Source organism: Electrophorus electricus, chromosome 7 (genome assembly GCF_013358815.1).
Source record: "Electrophorus electricus isolate fEleEle1 chromosome 7, fEleEle1.pri, whole genome shotgun sequence".
Taxonomy (NCBI): Eukaryota; Metazoa; Chordata; class Actinopteri; order Gymnotiformes; family Gymnotidae; genus Electrophorus; species Electrophorus electricus.
In genome coordinates, this window is record NC_049541.1 from 2,896,351 (window position 1) to 2,918,500 (window position 22,150).

The following is a 22,150-nucleotide window of genomic DNA, read 5'->3' on the forward strand; positions in this document are numbered from 1 at the left end:
CAGATCTGTGTCATCGGTAGCTTTGTACTTCATCGCAGCAAGTCCCCATTGAAAATTCTCTTCAAGACGGGCGTTTAAGGAAGTGTTTTCACACTGACTGAATGTAAAGCTGTGTTCGCGTACTGTGTCATTTTCCCCTCGCTTTTAAAAACGTGGGGAGGAGCTCCCCTGGATTTGCGATGACAGCCACTACTGCCGCAGTTTGCTTTGTGGTTTATGGTTTGTATCGCCCTTCTGCTGTGTGCTGGCCTGGAAGAGCACGTCGCCCGCGGGAGCCGTCGCCCGCCCGCTGGACGGGAATGGCCTAGAGGGCTCGCCGATGCTGCGCAGGAGCCCATGTAGAGAAACTCGCTCACCTGCCTCTCCCTACACGCACCCCCACACGCCTGGCCGCCGCCGGAGCCCACCCCAGGTACCCACATTGCCCTAGACCCACACACACACACACACACACACAAGGTACCTGCTTCACCCTACACTCACCCACACACACACCCGCGCACACACACACACACACACACAAGGTACCTGCTTCACCCTACACTCACCCACACACACACCCGCGCACACACACACACACACACAAGGTACCTGCTTCACCCTACACCCGCGCACACACACACACACACACACACACACACAAGGTACCTGCTTCACCCTACACCCACCCACACACACACCCGCGTGCACACACACACACACACACACACACAAGGTACCTGCTTCACCCTACACCCACCCACACACACACCCGCGCACACACACACACACACACACACACACACACACACACACACACACAAGGTACCTGCCTTGCCCTACACCTGCACACACACACACACACACACACACACACACACACACACACCCCATTTGTTTGTAGAACAAATACAGTATGCATTATGGAGCTACATTAACAGAAGTGCTGTGGCTGTACAAACACTGTCAGAGCAACAGAGTGATGAGGACAGAAATGGCAGCTGATTTAACCAATCACTGAATCAGATAACGTATCTGTCACTATGCGGTTGTCTGCAAAAATAGAACACAAGGCTTAGACACCTGCCTCCAAGGTTTAGACTGTAGCTCTGTGGCCCAGCTCTGTAGTTCTAAAATCCTGTAGTGTTTTATATCTGTGGATAAGAATGACTTTCTTTTATCAGATTATTAGGCAGAATTTTTTAACCTGTACTATATGGTACTGGATCTGTGTGTGCGCATGTGCATGTATGCATGTGTCCATTAATATCTACGTGGGTGAACATATGTATGCCTCTGGGTCATAATGGAACTGGACCCGCTTTGACTCAAACAGTTCATGCCCTCCATCTTTACAGGAGGAGAAAGCGCGCTCCCCCTCTCGCTCTCCCTCGCGCAACGCTCCGTCCCCGGGCTCCACCCCCGCGCCTCCTCCTGGCCTCCCCTGCTCCCCTCCCAGGAGTGCCCCCTCTCCTCCTGTCCAGCACTAGGTGAGACGTACCCCCTCTTTACCCTTCCTCCTTGATTCTGAAAGCATGCCACGGGTGATGTGGGTTTCCTAAGGCAGATACAGTGCTGTCTGTTGGAACTGGGTAAACAGGTATTGCATTCACAAGCTGCTTGCATTCCAGACGTTTAAAAAAAATAATATAATAAAAATTCCCTTGAGGTGCGTTGTTGAACTGTTACAAAGAAAGTGTGTAAATGTAGGAATACCACAAAATCTCAGTGTGGCGCAATAATTTCCTAAACCTGCTAGCCTGTTTGATTAGCTAGCTAGGTAGTTATGTAACTTACAACATCCAGACATCTCAGTGTGCTGATTATTTAACCCACTTTTTGCCTGAAAGCGGGGCTCTCCTCTGTCCAGCTCGGTATGAGAGTGATGGGTTCTAGTATCTCTGTTCTGGCAGGATCCGCTCCACTCTGTGGAGTGATAACGGTGGGAGACAACACGCCCCTTTCCCCCGCCCACCCTACCCGGCATGCAGTGGCTCCGACCCAGAATGCAATGGGCTCGGGTACCACGTGCCTTAGCCGGGACCCGGCGTCTGGCCGCTGACTCTCAGAGCCGTGCGGCGAGCTTTATGGCATCCTCGTCCAAAACACTGCAGCGCCGCCTCCGTGGCACAGCTTCATAAGCCAATCAATCAGCTGTTACAGTGACTGACAGATCTGTCAGCCAATCAGGCAGCTGGAATGCTGTGGCAAAGCTGAGCATTTTGGTAGGTTGCTCTAATTATCATTATAATAATTATATAGCAAATAGTTATATCTCTATTATGCAGTTATTCATGTTAATACCTAGAAAATATATTTTACTATTAATAGGACAACAAATTTTACATCCTGGACTTTATTACTGGTAGTCAATTACTACATTATTTGCTGACAAAGTGTATGTTTTGAGCTTCTATTTTTAATGTACTTTTTAATTTTGATGTGGTTTCTTTGTGTTCTCTGCCTGTCCCCCATTCACTAGAGTGAAAAAGCAAGTGGGAGCAAATTCATGTTGTCCCTCCACAAGCAAGACAACCTCCAGACCAAACTATTACACAGAACTGGAGCGAGAACTTGTGCGTGTGAACTGGACTTTGCTGACGGAGAGAGAAGAGCTGTCTGTATTCGCCACTTCTGCACTTGTTTGGTGTTTAGGGAATTGGTCACGGCTATAAGTGCATGCCGCCACGGCTGGACCTCAGGGCTCAGCATAAGTGACCAGCTGTGCTCCTCGAGTAGTCCCAGAAAGTGCCTTCTCCCAGGACATGAAGGCTGCACACGTCTGGCCATTTAAACAGTACCAGCACCCCGCACTGACAAACTCCAATGAGCAGTACAACGGTAACTATGTGTTATGACTTTGATATTGATTTGTATCCACAGTATTTCTGCTAATATCAGAAAGATCTCGCTTCTAAGTAGCCACCTCGCTCGCTCACTGCTGTTACTACTCTGTTGCCTGTAACGGTTACATTTCTTGTATTCTACCTCCTTTATTTGGCGGATGGGTTTAAACCAACTGTTATAGCGTCTTATACTGTTATATACAGCCTGTTAACGATATGTTTATTACATTACTGTACAACTAACCTGAATTAGTCTTAATTGCCAGCTTGCTTAGCAGCTGCTGGGCATTTCCTAAGCAATGTGTAGTCATAATCTATCTGGCATGCTAACGTCAATAGCACACGCAACCTACCAGCGTTTCCCACTAGGGGGCAGTATTGTCAATCCTAGCCAACTAACGGAAAATGTTTGAAACGTTTCTTAGATGTGATCATAGAGCATGGTGCACCGTTTAGCGTTATTCCCCGCAGCGTCAAACTCAGTTATTAAAACCTTATTAGTTGAATGGGATATGCTGTGTTCCTTTAGGATAGCATTTTAGTCACAGGAGCCTCATTCATTATCTTGAGAGAAGCTACCCAGAAACCAGCATCGATTCAAAAACAAACAACAACAAAAAATGTCTTCCACTCTGGGATAGACTTCGATTTATTTTGACATTGTACAGAGCTACTGAGCTGTAGACTACAGAGATCGTTTATTTGAGAACTGAACACCATTAGTGTCTTTGGGTTAAAGAGGATGCCATACATCCATCACACAAGGGTCAGACCACACACACCCACCCACCAGAGTCAGCTGTACGTGTACTGAATTTGACAAAAGAAACAGAACGTCTCTGATGTAAAAACATCTAAGCCCAGCCCAAGGAAATAGCCGAAGTCGACAAAGACATGCTCTGGCCTCTAATATTTAAACAATAGATAAGAAGATATTTAAGGCACGTGATCTGTACGTGACACCAGTGCAAGCAACCACTAGCAGGTGTCTTCTTCAAAAGGTCAGCGGGTCACACCCTGGGTTTATGCGACATGGTGGCATTTTTCAGTCCGTCATCAATATGATCACTGTTTTGTGGCAGCAATAAGACGTTACCGGTTACAAGGAGCTTTGTTTTTTGGGTTCGTGACCGCATGCTTCCTAAGAAAATATTCCCATGGTCTTCTGCTATTTTTCTGAACCAGCGTGAGGTTAATGTTTGTATTTAGCCAAGCTCTACCCACAGTGGTGCATGTCTTCCACATGCTGCCTTGACTAGAAAAAATCGTTTTCTCATTATGTATCTTGCTACATATGCAAAAGTGTGTTTTATTACAATAAACTCTTTGCAGTTTTCTTACCTTTACATACATGAACATAAACATTTTTCCTATGAAATGGTGTTTTCAACTCACAAAATAAAGACAGCACTAAGAGTTTAGCGACTTTATTAATCAACAGTAGTTTTAGACAAAACATAAAAAAAAATCATACATATAAAAGTGTATGTGTGCAATACGATATCAAAATATGGGTAGTCCTGGAATAACACAGTAGACCTAATCCAGATTACCTGCTCCACGATAAGAGGGGGGAATCTATAGGCACTTGGGTTCAAGCACACACACATACAAGCACTGGGGTCTTATTAGCTGAACACTTGTGCATTGGCTCACATTAGGAAAAAAAAATTAAAATCACTTCCTAGCTGCAGTGCTGTCCCAGCACGAATTCTGCCTTTCAGACTGCCGCCGTCAGAATGAGGTTGTGTAGCCCACATCAGTGGTTGCAATGACCCTAAATACCTCTTCAGAGAAATCTTGCAGCACGGCCAAATCCCTTTTTAGTTTGAGTCCTTAAACTCACACTGAACGTGATGGGCTGTGTGTCTTTTTGGTTTTTGTTGTCCATTTTAAGGGGCTCACGTTTGACCAGTACAGGTCCAGGGATATAACAGGAAATGGAATTTCTTGTTTCACGTATTTGTGAATCTAGTATTATATGGAAATACAGGATTGTAGTAATAGCCCATAATAACCTGTAGTCAGTTCTATTTATTGCCAAAATATTCATGGCTCAGGAGAGATTACAAATGAATCTATTAATCTTTGGGTTGATTTTACCTACTAAGTGAACTTGAAGAGATTAATAGGAATTCTTGACTGTTATTTGAATCACCCAATGTTTATCAATCAGCATTACCACGAATAGCATCATTTTAAGAACATAGGATACTCAAACAAGCATAACTACATTAATGTGTTGTGAATTGCGCATATTCTTCCCATTCACTTTAGGATACAGGCGATGCTAAACATTTTATGCAGAATACAAACTCTCCACCTCGTGCCGGGGCCTGCGCTATTTTAAGGCCTTACGGATGAAGCAGCCTCACCAGAGAAACAGAGTGTGTCTGTTCAGCAGAGAGAGGAAAGAGAGAGAGAAAAAAAAAAAAAAAACGCTGAATAAATATATTCCATTACAAATATTAAAAATTGAGCATCATCGGTGAAATGTGCAGCTGGTAGCAGCACTCGTAAGGTTAATGCGCTGGAGCAGGGAACGTCTTTTTTTCTCTTAAGAGCCACAGTTTTGTATTCCCAAAAGGAGACAAGCATGAGTTATGTAGGGGAAGTCCGGTTGGATGGATGCAGCCTGCATCAGTCGTTATGTCCACCGAGGTGAGGAAACGTTCAACCACACACAGAGAACGGTATAGGAAAAATACTGACAGTATCCATATTACAGTGATACTGAAATACATATTTACTATAAGTGGATTTGTGAACAAATTGATCTGTTCTGAGGTTTAATTCTTAGCAAGGCACGAGCAGGAATCAATGATACTGTCAAGACATCTAGCTACCACTATTAGCAAAACCTCCGCACCACTGATCTATGAACACAGTCCCACAGCCCCTCTAATCCAGGTTCGCATGTTGCTAATTGTGTTTGGATAATTGGATTCCTCCTTAGTGGCTAATGCATCCTTTACTCAGGAGTGGTTCATCGGCAGGGAGGGGAAGGCAATATTAGTCCATCATTCAGCTTTTCACTTGAGAGTTTGTGGGAAAGAACTCGGACTGGCCTTAAAATCACATTTTAAAAAACAAACACAGAAGGAAAATGTAATAGGCCAACAAATATGCAGTAGTCAGCTAGTGGTATTCACGGAGGAGAAAAAACTTACATAGAACATGAAATAAAAAAAAAAAATGTAAAAAAAAGATTATGCAGTTCAGCTATGAAATCCTTCAAAGGATGCGTTCGGGAAATAGAAATACAAAGAAATAAAACATTATTGCCATATAATTTCACCAAGACCATTTCCAAATAAAAAAAGATGAAGTCACAGGATATATTCTCTCAAATAACTTGCAATGATCTGTTAAACAATACAAAATGACAAACTCCTTATTGCGGACTGTGCAGTGTAGTGGGCCAGGGGCGGGGTGTCCAGCTCACTCACACACGTTTAAAAAAGGAGAATCACTTCAGGACTTTACAGGAATTTCAATAGAGAGCCTCGCCATCAACTCCACACTTCCGAGCGACTTCAGAGCTTGTTTCCTTTCACTGTTACACCCAGGTGGCGTTTACACAGGGTTTTAAGGCACAATTTGTTACCGTTTGCCCTGACTGTCTACTGTACAAGAACTGAACATTCAATACGATACATTAAAAATAAAACATAAATATGTCCAATCCACTACAGTAAGGACAAAATATGGGAATATTGCATGTAAGCCCACACACACACACACACACACACACACAGCCATACACAGGAAGGACGTGAGGATCATATCCACCTATAGAGACGAGTACGTTGCGAGAGCCCTTTGCTGTTGGTTGGCTACGGCAGCTGAGTTCCCGCCTCTGGGGTCCGGGATGGTTGTGGTGGGGATGGCAGCCTGCTCAGTGGTTAGAGTTGGGGGGTGGGGTGGGATTGGTGCAACTGGCAGATGCACCAGCTTAAAAAGTCAAGGGTTAAAGGTCACTCATACGGTCCCGGTGAAGTTGTAATGGTTACTCCTCTGCGCCTCGGACACTTGCAGCCTGGGTTTATGGTCCCCATCCTCGCTCTCTGCAGTACCCCCATCCTGGCAGAGCGGGGGACGCTCCTTGAAGAAGTCCGAGACATAAAGAACCTGCGGGCCGTCGGTGAAAAAGGTGAAGCATTTCAAAACATCTCTTCAGACGTATGCATTGGAATACAACTTTCAGGTCAAGAAAACGATACTACTGGAACTCATAAAATGTTTGAAATATCAATTAGTATGTTTATTCACCGAATTGAATTTATCTGAGCAGCTGGTCAACGTGAGAATGAAAAGCACTTACGTTAAGGATGGCAATGAGCGCCCCCTGGAGGAGACCCACAACTACATCACTCCAGTGGTGTTTGTAGTCGGACACGCGTGTGTAGCCCACATAAATTGCAAACGCAACCAAGAAGAACTGAATTGTTGGACGGAGGAGGCGTGCCCACTTGAATACCATGCGTGCCTGCACATATAACTGCAAAGACACAGAGGGAGATTAAATAATAGAGATATCCTCCAGTCCTCAAACTACAACTGTACATCTTCTCTGGACTTGGCATAGTTGTGTCTGTAGTGTAACCAAGGACTAGCTATCGGGCTAAAAGTCTCCAAACCCAAAAGACTTTCCCCAAGAAATCAATCAAGCCCCCCCATCTCATCAGCTGCCCCACAGGAGCAGATCTCAAGAGGAAATAAAGCATTTTCTGATCAAGTCACTGGGGAAAAGATCCTTCAGGGGTGTTGCATTAAAAAAAATTTTTTTAATTCTTTCATTTCCTTGGGAAAATAGTTATTGAAATCCAATTCCAAACTTCCTGCATTCTTGAATTTCTTTATTAAACCAAGTCAACAAACTCTACTGGCTTGCATAGGTGTGAGTAACATTGCAATGTTACAGCTGTTAGCAGGTCTGGACATGACCGAGGGACTTAACGAACAACGCCACATCTTCTGAGCCAAAAGCATTACACAGACACATCCGTGTTCGGGGCCGGCAGAATCTGTGTGTCACGCTATCAGGTCAAATGACACTGGAGAGGGCCATCACACTCAAACTAAAGCTTTTGGGAACCTGTTTGCACAAGTAGCCTATCTCGTCCTCCGAGTCCAACAACACCTTACCGCCAGGAAGAGCATGCAGTACATCCCGAAGGAAGAGTGTCCCGAGTAGAAAGACAACCTGAAGCAAAAACACAGGAGAGAAAAAGGGTAAACAAAACTATTTTTTGTTTGTTTGTTTCTTTTTGAAGTTTAAAGGCTGGAGAAAACCCAAAAGGACATCAATGTATGTCTGACCACAAATTTACAAAACAAAAAGACTTATGCACTTTATGGAAATAAGTTGATTTTATTGCATAGATGTCAGGATATACAAGTTGGTGACTGTAGCACATGCACAGATGTAGACGCTGCTACAGAGGTCCTACTGAATCCTGAATTGATGTAAGCCCATTGTAAAACGGGTTTCCGTACGCTGAGTAGCACAAAAGAACCCCTTGGAAAAAGGTCAAGCACACAACTGAAAAGAAACAGGAATTGAAAACGACAGCTTACGCCAAAAAGAGACAAACACAGGAAGTGAGGTTATCAGCGGTGCAACCTTTAACCCTGACCTTCCTGTCTCCCATCACGGTACCTGGATTCAGTAACATTCCGTGGGTGCCCTGTACAGTTGATATGTAGCATGTAGCCTTTGCACACGGTCGGGGCGCACACCTCCATGAAGTTGGGCCGTGGGCGTCCAATAGTGAACTTGGCCATGTCTGTTAGAGACTGGCTTACACAGCCCCCAAACAGAAACGTCCCAACCACTTTGTACAGTGCGGCGGCGTAATGGTTAAACCCAGAGTTTGAGTAGAGACGCTTGGTGTAGACCAGGTATGCTTCTCCTGATGTAATCTGTACAAGGAGGGAGAATGGACAAAACATTGACAAGATACAAAACGCATCTGATCCGGTTCTATCCCAGACCAGGATCTGGTTCTGTTCCAGACACTCAAACATTAGAACCATGTAGACTAATACAGAGAGGCTAAATAAAAAGTTCCTGACTGCCTGCCTTGGGAGTGCTGTAAGAGATTCAGAGTAAATATATGGACTGGCTGTTCTGGATTGAAAAGCTCAAGTTTAAGATAATATGGCGAACAATGAAAGAAAACTAATGGGGTCAAAGTCTCATTTGCATAATGTTAACTTGGCCAACATTATAGAACATTAGCATTACGGTATGTTAGCTTTTGTTAATTCCGGAACGATTGCATTCCTGAGTGAAGTTCTTGTTGTCAATTAAATGCTTTCATACATGCTATCAGTTAATACACATTAACCTGTAAGAAAACCAACCTGACATCTCTGACAGTTACACGAATAATCTGAAATATTCTGGTGGAGACGATACTGGAATTTTGACCACAAAGTGTTTCTCAAAGTGAACTGATGGAGGCTTACAATGACGATGGAGCAGGAGATGGTGACGGCGGCCATCATGCCGTGAGAGATGGTGTCAGACTTGTACGGGTAGCGGATGCTCTCGTCATCGCAGTAGACTCCACGCTGGTACGGCTGGAACATGAGTGTCAAGATGACATATGGCATTGCGGCTGGAAGAGGAAAAACACACACACACACACACACACTGCAAAATCGATCTCTTGTGTTCTGAGAGTATCATGCTGCACCTGGCTACATTTCCTGAACTCCTTAGGAGGGGAGCTGCACATTCCTCCAGCATCACTTCCAGATTGATGCCTCCAGCACCCCACACCAGCCCCAAAACTGCACAACATGCAGACGCTACAGCCCCGTGCATCATTGAAAAAATGCTACATTTAGCATCAACGCTTGAGCATGAAGAGTATAGACCTCAAACAGCAGACGCAAAGATTACCTGGCAATAAAATATACAGGATTCTGTCCAACAGACAGATTCTCTTCACTGCAAACCCCTTGGGGGCTGACAGAGGTGCTGAAGGAGCCTTATCTGTAGCTTGTGTGGGCAGTCACAGCAGGATGTGCTAGCAGGCCAGGGGTTTGTGGTTGTAGCTTGTGTGGTTATCTGCTGAGGGCTTTCCCAATCACTGACAACAGCAAATCAGCATCATGAGGCCTGAGAAGAAGTGTGTGTACGCGCATGTGTCTCCATGTTGGCTGTCTCACTGCCTGGGGCAAATCTTTTCCCACAGAAAAGATTTTTAGCCCTGGTTGGTCACTGTCTGGCAAATGAAAGATTGAGAGGGGGGGGGGGGGGAGGAGAAGAAGTGGAGTGGTCAATTCATCCAACTGTATTACGTATTGCCCAAGCCCTGTGTATGTGCCTGCGATCAGGAGCGTGGAAGTGCATCACCGCTTATTAGTGCCGATCAGCAAACACAGCAAACTGCAGAACCAGAATACCTACTGGAGGCAGGCCAGACTCAAACACCGTGTCCTAAATCAGGGAGCTCGAGTCCAGTCCAGTCCATGATCTACCACCCTGAAGAGTTCCAACCCTAATCTAGCTCATTAAGTTAATGAAGTCCTTCTGTAGTATCTTGTAGTACTTGGGTACCCCTGACCTAAATGGCACTAGTGCACACAATACACCAACTATTCCTGTGATAGTGAATAACTATTAATCCAGACTTAGTGTACAAGTCTTTTAAAACCTAGAAAAAGTGTCATGCCTTTGTGTTGGCCACTTAGACCACTTCTTATCCTGTGAAATGCCTTTCTGTCTCTCTTTACAGGGAAAGTGAAGTGTGGAAATATGATGACAGAACCTGCTTCATGTACCCAAACAAAGACTTGCCAACTAACAGGAAAGGTTTCCATTGTTACAGTTAAGTGTGTGTGTGTGTGTGTGTACACACACTGGAGTTGGCACAACCCCCCTTTGCAATCTGAACAGAGTCTTCTTCCAAGCAAGTTGCACAAACACGGGCCGAGGTCCGACTCAGAAACAGTAACAGAAGTGACCAGTGTCAGGTACATGTGATAGGACAAGGAAACAATGTTGTTATAATCAGTTAAGTGTAAACTGAAGTTGCTTTAAAAGGATCTATTGCCCCAGCAGAAAGGCCCAGTGTGGATTTAGTGAGGGGGAGTGATGGGGCCTCCTGGCTGCTGTCCAGGGCTCCTAACAACAGCCCCGGCATGTGGCAATAAACCTGTCTTTCCAATTCATGCCTGGAACAATGAACAAGCTTTGGTAATCTTTTTGGGAACTCGTTAAACTTTAGCAAGATTGTTGTTCCAGATCTGGGGGTGTGGGAGTGCTTGGGTCAAATGGTGACTCACTCAGCCTTCAGGTGAATTCCATTTCATGAGTGGCTATTTGGGGGTCCATACAACTTTGCTCTTATAGAACAGTGGGAAGTCTGAATTTGCCATTACTGTAGTGATTCTAAATCTTGTTCAACTGTTGATGCATAGATTGCTCAAAACAGCGCAGGCTGGTGTGACAACACACATTTCAGAAGCCACTGAAATTCAGGAAAAATTACCTTGGCCAACACAACTATTTCTCTCTCTCTCTCTCATAAATGGAAGTTGCATTTCTGGATCATCATCAGACAGTATGGAGTTTGTATGAGGGCAGTGTTCCTAGATGTGTTCTGTTCAAGGGATGTGAAACCCACAGAGTAACAACTGCTGCATGCATCAATCATTGCAGAACAGAGACGTCCACAGCCCGTTACCACCAAGTGCACACTGACCACTTCAGCCCAGGTCCCTGCTCCCTTAACGCAGCTGCTGTCGTATGGGAGCGTCTTGCTCAGATTTACAGTGAGCAGGATACTGGCGCTTTTTAAAGGAAGGCCCCTTTAAATTCAGGACATGGCCAGGACGACAGATCAAACGGAGACACACAGGGGAAGACACAGAGCCACTGGCTGCTTGAATGCTGAAATGAAAAGACTAAGGAAATGACTAAGAAAGGGCGAGTTAATGCCAAACCAGATGCAACTTCACAAGCAAATGAGCAGCACTCCTTAGTTCAGTGATTGTCTAACACTATTTGCATAATGCCTGACATTTGGGTCAAAGCTAAAAGACCAGAAGGGACACCATGTCATCATAAATCAAGGGTTATGCCAGGGTCAGATTAGGGGCCAAAGCTGTATTTTGCTCACACTATCAAGTCTATAAGACAGATTTGTACTTTGAAATTCACAATAATCACCAATAAGCATTTTTCTTAAATGTCCCTCTATAGAAACTATGGGCCTATGTATGCTCACATCTATTCCTAGGCGATGAGTCAAATAGAAGATTTCTGAACTAGAGTTGCTTGGAAATTCAGCTCTGTGCCTACATTTTAATCACCATGTTCTATTTTAAGGAAAAATACAAGCGAAAGACCAAAAGATAGATATTTGACATGTAGGTTCTAAAATTGATGTTTACCTTGAAAACTAGCAAAACCCATGTTTTTTTAGGAGTTTTAAGAATGATAAACTGGATGTTTGTTTCTTCCTTTTCCAACATCCCCCAACAGGGAGTCAGACGGCCGTTGGCGAGGGCACCTGGTCCATGCAGGGCAGAGGTAAACAAGGCTGATTTCGGGACTGCCACACCTCTGAATATGTGAGGTCATGTGCAAAAGCCACAGAAGCATCAGTGTGTCATCAGGAATCGCTTGTCTGTGCGGTGGTGGCAAGATTGAGTCTAAGGTGCCCTGGTGTTAGTGCCATTTCACAGTCACCGGCACAGAGGAAATTTAAGGAATGTCTGGAAAAGTTGTTATAATTTCCCATTCGCCAATGTTGCCCCAGACATGCATCAATCACCATTTTCTCATCACTGAAATGATCTTCAGCCCCCTCTGAATGTTTTTCATAAAAGCTAAAAGGTGGTCAAGCCAAATTTCCTTTTCTAAATTTCTACAAGGCCACCAAGTGTAGAAGCTGAACTATGAAGACACTAAACATATTTCCACGTGACACAAAGTCAGCTGAACATGCAGTATGTAATGGAAATGACAGCATTTTTGACTTGCTGTTATTCATGTGGGGTTTGTTTTTCTCTGACATTTCCTGAGGGATGTCCTGCTGATAATCATGAAGGGGTGCAACAGCAATTTCTGTGAGACGATCACCCTCAAAAAGGATCCATATTTACCAAATATGAGATTGTGAGAATAAGAGAATCAATTTTCTTTGATCGAGGGGCATGAGTCAGTGAGGTTCCAGTGGAGCGGTTGGTCTCTGTAAGTGGATTACAGGTCATTCAAATAAAGTACAAACACTTCAGAACACTGTGCATCAATCATACAGGGATAACATTGCTTTATTTCTGCACCATTCTTTACAGTGAAAAATCTGTAGCCTATAGCAACCAGATCGATCACCAATTAAATAAATCAGCAATGATCATTGTTAATGTTCTGATGCTTCACCAACATAACACAGTCTGTTAATCAGGCTATGCATTCCTGAATCTATGCTATGCACCTTTTACACTCATCTGTGTTGAAATGTTATGAAATTTAAGAACCCAGTCCTCTGTCCACGTTTTTTTTTTTTTTTGCTGTAGTTGACATTTTTTGCTCTAGTCCACAATTTGCTCAGGCTTCATAACACCCTCCACTGAATCTTGGTCATTGACACTGCGTACACTCCGAGTCACTGAAGAGTGACCTCGGAAAAACATATTCCCTCTAGCAGACCACACAAGGCTACAGGCCTGGCAATAGTCTGCTACAGCTCAGGACTATACCCACCTCGTACTGCTATTTTAACTATTTATACATATGGCAATTATAATAATAATCATCATGGGCATTCCTGTACACACACACACGCGCACGCACGTCTGGTTCCTGAGCACGGGAATACCTCCGAGTTATTACAGTGTGGAGTGATGGCGAGCCAGGATATTTGCCAATAGTCTCTTTGTGTCCATGTCAGCAAAGATTCCAGCTGACGGAATAAGAAGATTCATCGTCTCCCCTTATGCAATCTCATCTGTAGAAGTTTCAATCAAGATGACTTTGAGAAAATAAACAGGCAAGAATTCACAATTGGACAGTTTGCCTTTGTTGTGCCCTCTGACCCACAGATGCTTTCCCATGGCCCAAAAAGGAGTTGTGCGGACTTATTCATGCTGCTTCTCTTTCCGTAACCTTGATGGTGCCAAAATATACACAGAATCAATCTTATCAGGGCGAAACAGCAGCAAGCAAGTCTCCTCAGAATGGCACACTGCTGAGCTATCAGACCCCACAAGCCCAACTGTTGGTGTCGTTTGAGCTAAAGCGCACCTTTTAGAACTTTCCTGAAGTCATAAAACTTTAAAAACAAAATCAATGCTAATATTTATATTAGTTCAGCTAACAGGATTTGGGCTGCACTAAAGCAGGGCAGCAATCAAAAAATAAACAGGATTAAAAATTTAACAGACTGGGTCAAACTCTCAAAGTTCCTGCTTCCACTGCACCCACAGTGCAATGCTGCATCTAGCAAGGCATCTTTCCCAGGCCTTTGTGGAGACAATGTGGAATAAACCCGGTCCATTTCAATGGCGCAACACCTTTCTATTAGCAATAGCAAAGCTATTCCGAGATCAGCCCTGGATAAGAACCCACAAAACCAAAACCCTTTTTTCAGGTTATATAAAACTATTAGGTTCACTACAGGGATGCTGCAGATGATTTTCGTAACAAAGACTGGAATGTGAGAAGGAGATCTCTCCTGGGAGCTGCATTATTTGTCATTTTCAAAGAGGAATGCAAAGCCCCAAACTCTGGCATGGACACACCGTGGGAAGTGGCATAGGCTGCCACTGGCGGATTAGTGATCGATGGCTCGATGTCTGACAGTGGCAGCTCTTGTGAATTATGTCATTCAAATGTTTTTGCCCAAACCGTTTTGTTGTTCAAGTTAATGCAATGTTGTGTTGTTTAATGGTGAACTGTTTTTGCATTCTTGCTTTTTCAGAGCAACCAAACCAGTACCAACGCCTTCTGCAGCACAGAGCTGCACAGGCCTTGTAACCATTCACTTATTATTTCCCATAATGCCTCTAACCCGTGGCGTCTTCCTGTGTGAGCATGCTCAGTTGAGGGCTGCCATTTCCTTTAGGTGATTGAACTTTTCATGGGGCTTTTAAATGGGGAAGCGTGCATGTTTAATTCAAAGGCTGTATCTGGCTAAAAGTCCATCTAATGAACGCAAAAGGAACGAACCCAGTGAAAACGCCACGAAACTCCACAGGCTGCTACAGAAACAGCACAAATGAAGTATTTCTTTTGAGGTTGGGATGGCTGTTTCTATATCTCCATCATGCAGAGTTTCGTTCCAAAAGAGCAGAGCGGTTGTAATATCCTGGTTATACTGATATCCCGATTTTATTGAAGGCCTTGACAAACTGGATCGGGTGTGTCAGTAGTGTGGGAGCTCTGTGCATGGATTGATCTTAAGTAGGTAAGCTGGACACACCTTTACAGAGAGATTCTTTGAGCCATGTTCCTTTAATTGACTAATTTAAATGACAGTAAGGGCAGATGATCATGGATGCTGATCACAAGAAGGAAGATAAATGTGGCTTTATTTGATGGATTTATTTATTTAGCATTTTTACAACACACTTCACAAAGCAGCTTTAGATCCCTACAGGGCAAGATGAAGGTGACAGGAACAAGGAAGAAACTTGTTACAAACACTTACAAGTAATTGTCTGTAAATGATAACTGTAACAGCACCTACTGGCGCTTTAGGAAGAGTGTATTGATATGAATACAACTAAAACCATACAGGGGGTTCTGTAGTCATCAAAAGGCTGGATGTGTGTCACCATATTGGCTGTTTGTTTCAGTATCTCTAATATTCTCCTTTGGTTAGAAGGGAAAGTGACACTTAAGGCCTGAGTGAAGGCATGAACCAGATGAAGAACATGCAAAGGGAGGCAATGAGACAGAAGAGTAATGAGGGTCAGGCCCTTTCTTTGACCACACTCCTACTGCCTGTTCACTGGCTTCATTCAACCCTGCCTTCAAGTTCGGAGGACTCTTGGGTCAGACGCTGCCTTTGCAGTCAGACCTACAAGCTTCTCTTTTTACAGGCCATGTGAAAGGTTCAGCCTCTCAACCATCAGTCCGCCACTGACCACGCTCACGAGGGAGGACTCCACGGTTCATGGGGCATTATGGGAAATGGAGCCTTGGAATAAATGAGGGTCACATGACCCAAGCAACCTGCATCCCACAGAGTGATGAGCCTGCTGACAGTCGGTCATTTGAATAACATCCTGTTGAGGCCCCTGCTGTGGACATATGCATATTCGCGTTCCCTTATGAACTTGGGGCCAGGATCCGAACTAGCATGCTAAAGACACGGAGCACGGCCCCGTTAAAGGTTTTGGCACGGAGAGTGATGTCCAAAGCCCAGTCCCAGCGCCCCGCTGTTCCAGCGTTCTGCCTTGCAGTGCTTGCGCGCTGGCTACAGGCACAACGCCTAACTGACTTTTGGACAGATGCCCGTTTCGTTTGTAGCCCGAGGCTACAAAAGCCTTCATGTGCTCCACCAGCTTTGGACAAATGCCTGTGCTTCATTTGTTAAAGCACAAGGAATTGGCTTGCCCTGACCCATCTCTGCTCAGCCAAACCAGTCTCAGCTTGTAGCCGTTAGCTCGAGTCTTGGGCTACAAATGACCATGAGCTGTGAAACTGCTGCTTTTAGAAATACAGAACAGTTGACAGCCAACTGGGGTAATAAATGGCTTAATAAAATGTGCCGGCTACTTCTAATTGTGCATAATATGGTCATTGATATTGTCAGTAAAGATTAAAGTAGCAGTCTGACAGTTTTTACTGGGTTGAAATGCAGTCCACTGACATAATCGTCACATCCTTTGTAAACCTCATAACTTTCTTTACTTTGAAAATTGGAAACCAAATTATAGAGAAAAAACAAAAACATTCGCAAAACAATACTGTGACAACTTTTCGATGTGCTCCCACAAAATGAGCCCTGACATTACACACCGTCACTTACAGCATGTTCTGATCAGTCAGAACACATGCAAGGACCCATGAGCACATGTGTTTGTCATCAGTTAGGCCTTTATGGACAGTATGTGTAGAACTGCCCTGCGGGTCTGGGCCCGGGTCTGTCTTAGTGATCCATTAGTCTGTTAGGCATAGTCCTTCTCGGCCTCTCAGGATTAAATAAAAAACAAATAAACAAACAAAAAAAAACCCTACACATCTCAAAATGCACTTTGTCTCTAATAGTTTACTGTAAAGCACTTTTTATGCACTTCCTTATGGATCTTTTGTTCATTTTATTCTTGTTTTGTTCTGTTCCAATTATTTATGTTTCATATGTTATCATACATCATCATCATCATCTACTCCAAAACTACCAAACTACTATTAGTCTGATTATCACTAAGCAACTTAAAATGATAAGTCAACCTAATGTAAAAGTCACCAAATCCTGGCTGTAACTGCTGCTGTTTGCACATGATACTTGTGGGGAAAATGTTACTGGCCTGGGACTGCAAGTGAGACAATACGTTCCCTCCATCAATCCTGGCGTCTTACACAGCAGTGAGGAGGAAGGTGCATATCCACAGACAGCACTGCTCTATCTGGAGAAGGCAGTGCTGTCAGATACAAGATGAATTAAGGGTAGGAATACAGACAAATGGGCAACATGTGTTTTAGCACCAGACAGGACGTGGTGAGTAGGACTGTATAAATCTGCTGCTTCTTTGCTATGCACATCTGACCAGAAACGGGGAAAGGGAGAGAGAAAGAATGAGAGACTCTAAATGCAAAGAAAGCTTCGTAGCCTTAGTACAGATGTACAGATGCGATTTTTCACTGTTTTCAGCTAATACGCCATGTCTAACTCCATGAAACACCTACCCACCAGCTGTCCTTACTGAACAAACTGTGAAATCTGACACAACTATTCCAAGCGCAGCATTAACGCTCCTCGGCCTTACCTTTCACAGTTTGTCTCATCCAACTCTCCATCCAGCTTTCCCGCTCTCTTAATACATGCAGCCGCCTCCTGCGTTTACCCACTCATTTTTCCGTCTCCTTCTACACCTGCACCCATTTCCCTTCATCTCATCTTTCGCCCTTTAATTCCTACCCCACCTCCGACCCTGCCCCAACACCCGTTCACCATCACGTCTCCACATCTCCTGTGCATCACCTTCTGATCTCCTAAGCCAACGATCGCCTTACACGCTTCCCTCCCACCTCTGTTGGTCATGCATTCCAAATGCACGGCCAGGTTGCAGAGAGAACCGATTGGCCGATTACGCCGCAGTGCAGAGTGCCAAACCTGACTGTGCAGTGGACTTCAAACCTCTGTGGGATGATTCACCACTCACACATCTCTGTCACTCTCATACAAGGTGTAATAACAGGCACACATCCCACACACACAGAGGTGTCCAAACGCTGCTTGATGTGGCAAGACTTTCAGTATAAACTGTAACACACACACACACACACACGTGGTATGCAAGTAATATTGCTATGCATACACCCATGAACACAAAAAACACACTGAAATGACAGAAATACCATACATATACATGTATATGCATAATATACACCTACTGCAACACACCCAAGGAAAGAAATTCTCAATTTGTTTACCGTGTAAATGGTCCATATCTTTCTGGCACGTGAAGCAGAGCTGAGACGAGGAAGGAACGTGAAATGGAAGCGTAGCTTAAAAGAGAGCGAGGGGGAAGCTTAACAAGATGACTTTGTAAATTAGGCAGAACTTCACAAGGCTTTGGGCGACAGGGCTATGCAGGGACGCTGGGGTCCACGCTCAATTCCCGCGTAGATTTTCAGATGCACGCCGAGTTGGCCGACGACACCCCCAACGAGCTCACGTGAGGACTGACAAACAGGGTCTCACTTTATCTCACATACTTTATCATAAACAGATTGGACCTCAACTGTTCATTACCATAAATGAAGGATTAAATTCACAGTTCACCTTTTGTTAATACAGAGAGATGATACCTCTGCATGGATGCAGATGTACAATTAGATGCAAACCATCATGGTGATTCAACATTTCTGCCCCCTCCCCAAGTCATTTAATTCTGCTCTAAGTACTATTATTAGGGGCCTTAAAATTGACAGAATTGAAGGGTATCAAAACAGCATTGGGGACCATTAACTCCACCCACCCACCCACACACCACTTTACTTACATGTGACTCATCCCATCTAAATTAAACACTTTAGTTAATTGCATTTCAGCAACATTTATTCTAAGCCAAATCTGGATTCATTCAAAAGATGTGACACTTCACAGCCCAGTCACAATCATGTATCCACAGATAATAATAAGTCACAAACAACAGACAGCCAAGTTCCATGTGAGAGAATATCCTTCAAAAACAAATCTTGCCTTACCCAACCAAAGAATCCAATGACACTACATTTTTTATAGACATGGCATTTATGTCAGAGTTTTAATGTTGGTTTCATGCTACAGGTATCGTGCATTTGTTCTGTACCTTACAAACAAGGCTCTCCAACTAAACAAATCTAGACATATCTGGCCTTGTCTGGGCACACAGGTAAACATGTTTCCTTAAAAGACCCTATGCACTAATCAAAAGAACAGAAACGGTGCAAGTACAGGACTTCCGTTGAAGGCAGAACTAATCTTTGAACTACGGCATCTCCTCAATGCAGGTCAAGTCTCAACAAGTCATGTAGATTCATTCACATTATAACACCCACACTCAGTCACACACATGCACACACTCATCTCACATACATGCACACATTCACTCTCACATGCACACACACACACACACACACACACACACACACACCCTCTGCAGATTCATGCACATAACACACACACCTGCAGAATAGATTAGCTACATGTGAGGCCAGCATCAATTATCATACCTGCTCTGAAAGCAGCCTAGCTGTACACCTGTGCCCGTTGCACCTGTGACCTCTGCCCTGTCCAGTATCTCCACACAGTCTGTGCCCTACAGAAGCACAGGACTGCTTAAACTTATCAGATGCCTTATTCCCAGAGCATGTGGCACCATACCCAGCACATGATGAATTTCATCTGGTGACTTACAGAAGCGCCATTTGTCACACATGGCCCTACTGTAAGTCTAAACGAGTTTGCATTTGAATATATGTATGTATGTATGTATGTGTGTCTAAATATGACTTGTAGAGTAGAAGCAGAGATTCATGTTTATTAAACTCTCTCAAAACAGATTTTGGTGCCCCCACGTCTAAACTCAAGCCTTTATATAGGGGTCCATGCAGGAGTGACAAAAGAAAAAACCCCATGATTCTTTGTATTCCTCATAACAAGTACACACAATTCTCATGTGGTAAAACACCCATGCTACAAAACATTTCAGAATTCATAAGAGATGGCAAAGGATGAATAACTGACCAAGGTAATGAAAGCCCCACTGCCCAGTCTACTGGTCTCAAACGGCAATTATTAATACACAGGGGAAGCCGGTGAAACGTCACCCAACTTTCTAAAATGCATGTACTACCAAAAAGGAAGATACACCCCAGATCTTAGAACTACACCGCTTATATGGACGATGCTTCTGTAGAGTAATTAAGCTTCACTTCAGATTTAAAAAAAAAAAAAAAAAAAAAAAAAAAAAAAAAGGTTTATAGTGTGAGAAACCTTCACCTACTACAACATACGCAGGTAGCCTAGTTGACTAACCCGAGGAGGACTTCAAGGATCAAAGACACGCTGTAAAGACCGATGTTCTCCCATAACGTTCTTGGTAGTTTTCTGCGTGTTTACAAATAGTCGACACGCACCACAGGTGAACGCCATAGCCAAGCAGGGCGCTACAGGTGAGAGCAACCAGGCAGTTATAAGCCGCGATGCCTTTACGTCCTGGCGATATGCTTTGACGGCAAACACTATCAGAAAAACATGAACTGAAAAAAGACAGTCTGGTGTCACTAATATCGATATGACTTTTACCTCTGTAAGCCCTCTACAATGGCAAACACTGTCGGCCATATTGACATGACATTATCAAACTTACCGACACACACACAGACAACGTCCACAAGGATAAAAATCTTTTTCTTCTTTAACTCCATCATGCTCGACCACCTCGTCTTGCTGCGTGTTGGAAGCAGCGGGTGAATGTGAGCCCCACGTTGCTACACCTCGCAAAGGGCGACTCGATCTACAAGTTCTTCCGGATCCTCTCTGCGCCTCCACCTGTGGAACACCGCTTGCAGACTACTCGAGGTGTGCTGAAGGGAACACAAAACGTGTTCACTTAATCAAAAACATATATATCACTCACGCACACAGATCGGTTTTGGTTAGAATGCTGTCTCTGAGAAGGAGCACTGCGCTCTGTGAACGTCCCCTCTCAGGTATGGAACTGAGCCGTGATATTCCCAAAGAAATAAGCAAGCTTGATACAGCTCAAGGCAACCCTTCCCACACCGCGGCCGTGATCTTACCTCTGCCGCGTCCAGCAGTCTGCACTTGGAGCAGCTGCCTGGGATTGACGTCAGGCTTTCACTCTCTCCGACTCACAGGCAAAAAAGCATTGCTGGCCAGCACTTGGGAAGTGACCTGATCAGCAGAAACGCTCAAATAAAGAGAAGGGATCGGTACGATTGATCGCCGACAGCTACTTCCAGTGGTAAAACAAGTTTTAACAAGGTTACATAAGTTTTGAATTTTGATAAGCATTTTGAAGGAAAAAGTAGTTATTCAGGATGTAGGCTATAAGGTAAGTGAAGGGGGGGGGGGTCATTTTCAGGGGGGTCTCAAACCATTTTTTGACTGCCTTGGGAGGCTGCCGTTAATAGTTTGCTTAAGAGATTGCAACGAGTAAATGACTGCGTGGGCGCAAGTGCATTATAAAGGTAGGACTGATTTAAAAAAAAAAAAAAAAAGCGAAACGCGCCATTATCTTTAACCCTCGGCCGTTGTTGCTGTCGCAGTCCTGGCGCTGCGCCTATCTGAGATTACCGCTGTGGGAGCGGATGGATCTGTGCCTTTGGGCCGACCCATCTGTCTAAACAAAGGAGAACTTTGTCAGGAATTCCAGACGCAGGAAAGATGTTCCAGTGGTAGTAAACCTTGGCCCAGCGCCACAATATTCCCGCAAAATCGGGATTGTGTGTTCCTCCTATTTCTCGAGTGGCTTCCTCAATCGGAATGGTGCTACATAAAGCTGCTTTTCCCAGGCTGCGCAACTTCATTTACTTGGACGTTGTTTTGAGAAACACAAACAATGGACTGTGATTTCACTAATTAAAGATATATTACGAATCACATTTAGCTTTTTTTTCCGTTTCA

At 44.2% G+C, this 22,150-nt stretch overlaps 2 protein-coding genes across 11 annotated transcripts in view; one reads left to right on the forward strand and one right to left on the reverse strand.

Moving 5' to 3' along the window:
• The window catches only part of tle2c (TLE family member 2, transcriptional corepressor c), a 35,508-nt gene extending 17,735 nt beyond the window's left edge, over positions 1-17,773 (forward strand). For 4 of the 9 annotated variants that reach the window (XM_035528705.1, XM_035528710.1, XM_027019713.2 and 1 more), the window contains 4 exons: positions 248-412; positions 1,338-1,469; positions 1,893-2,204; positions 2,462-4,171. In XM_035528705.1, the coding sequence (XP_035384598.1) occupies positions 248-412; positions 1,338-1,469 (297 nt within the window). In that variant the 3' untranslated portion in view covers positions 1,893-2,204; positions 2,462-4,171. The other 5 variants (XM_035528708.1, XM_035528707.1, XM_035528706.1 and 2 more) reach the window with 5 other exon arrangements.
• On the reverse strand, positions 4,237-21,686 carry plpp2a (phospholipid phosphatase 2a). 2 transcript variants are annotated; one of them, XM_027019711.2, is made up of 7 exons: positions 21,304-21,686; positions 20,871-21,087; positions 9,300-9,451; positions 8,488-8,750; positions 7,974-8,031; positions 7,150-7,326; positions 4,237-6,956 (listed from the first exon to the last, which is right to left on the reverse strand). In XM_027019711.2, exons 2-7 carry the CDS (start codon positions 20,929-20,931, stop codon positions 6,807-6,809), a joined length of 861 nt encoding a protein of 286 aa, XP_026875512.2. In that variant the 5' UTR covers positions 20,932-21,087; positions 21,304-21,686; the 3' UTR covers positions 4,237-6,806. The 2 variants fall into 2 exon arrangements, with proteins under 2 accessions (XP_026875512.2, XP_035384606.1); XM_035528713.1 differs by lacking the exons at positions 20,871-21,087; positions 21,304-21,686 and adding an exon at positions 17,781-17,826.
• Between the last annotated feature and the right edge of the window lie 464 nt (positions 21,687-22,150).

Excerpts from the sequence above, each read along its gene's own strand:
- plpp2a (XM_027019711.2), bottom strand. The coding sequence starts at position 20,931 with ATGATGGAGTTAAAGAAGAAAAAGATTTTTATCCTTGTGGACGTTGTC. Across the intron at positions 8,032-8,487 it reads CGGAATGTTACTGAATCCAG|GTTGTCTTTCTACTCGGGAC; the intron begins GTACCGTGATGG and ends TTTTTGCTTCAG. Across the intron at positions 6,957-7,149 it reads CGCTCATTGCCATCCTTAAC|GTTCTTTATGTCTCGGACTT; the intron begins GTAAGTGCTTTT and ends GACGGCCCGCAG.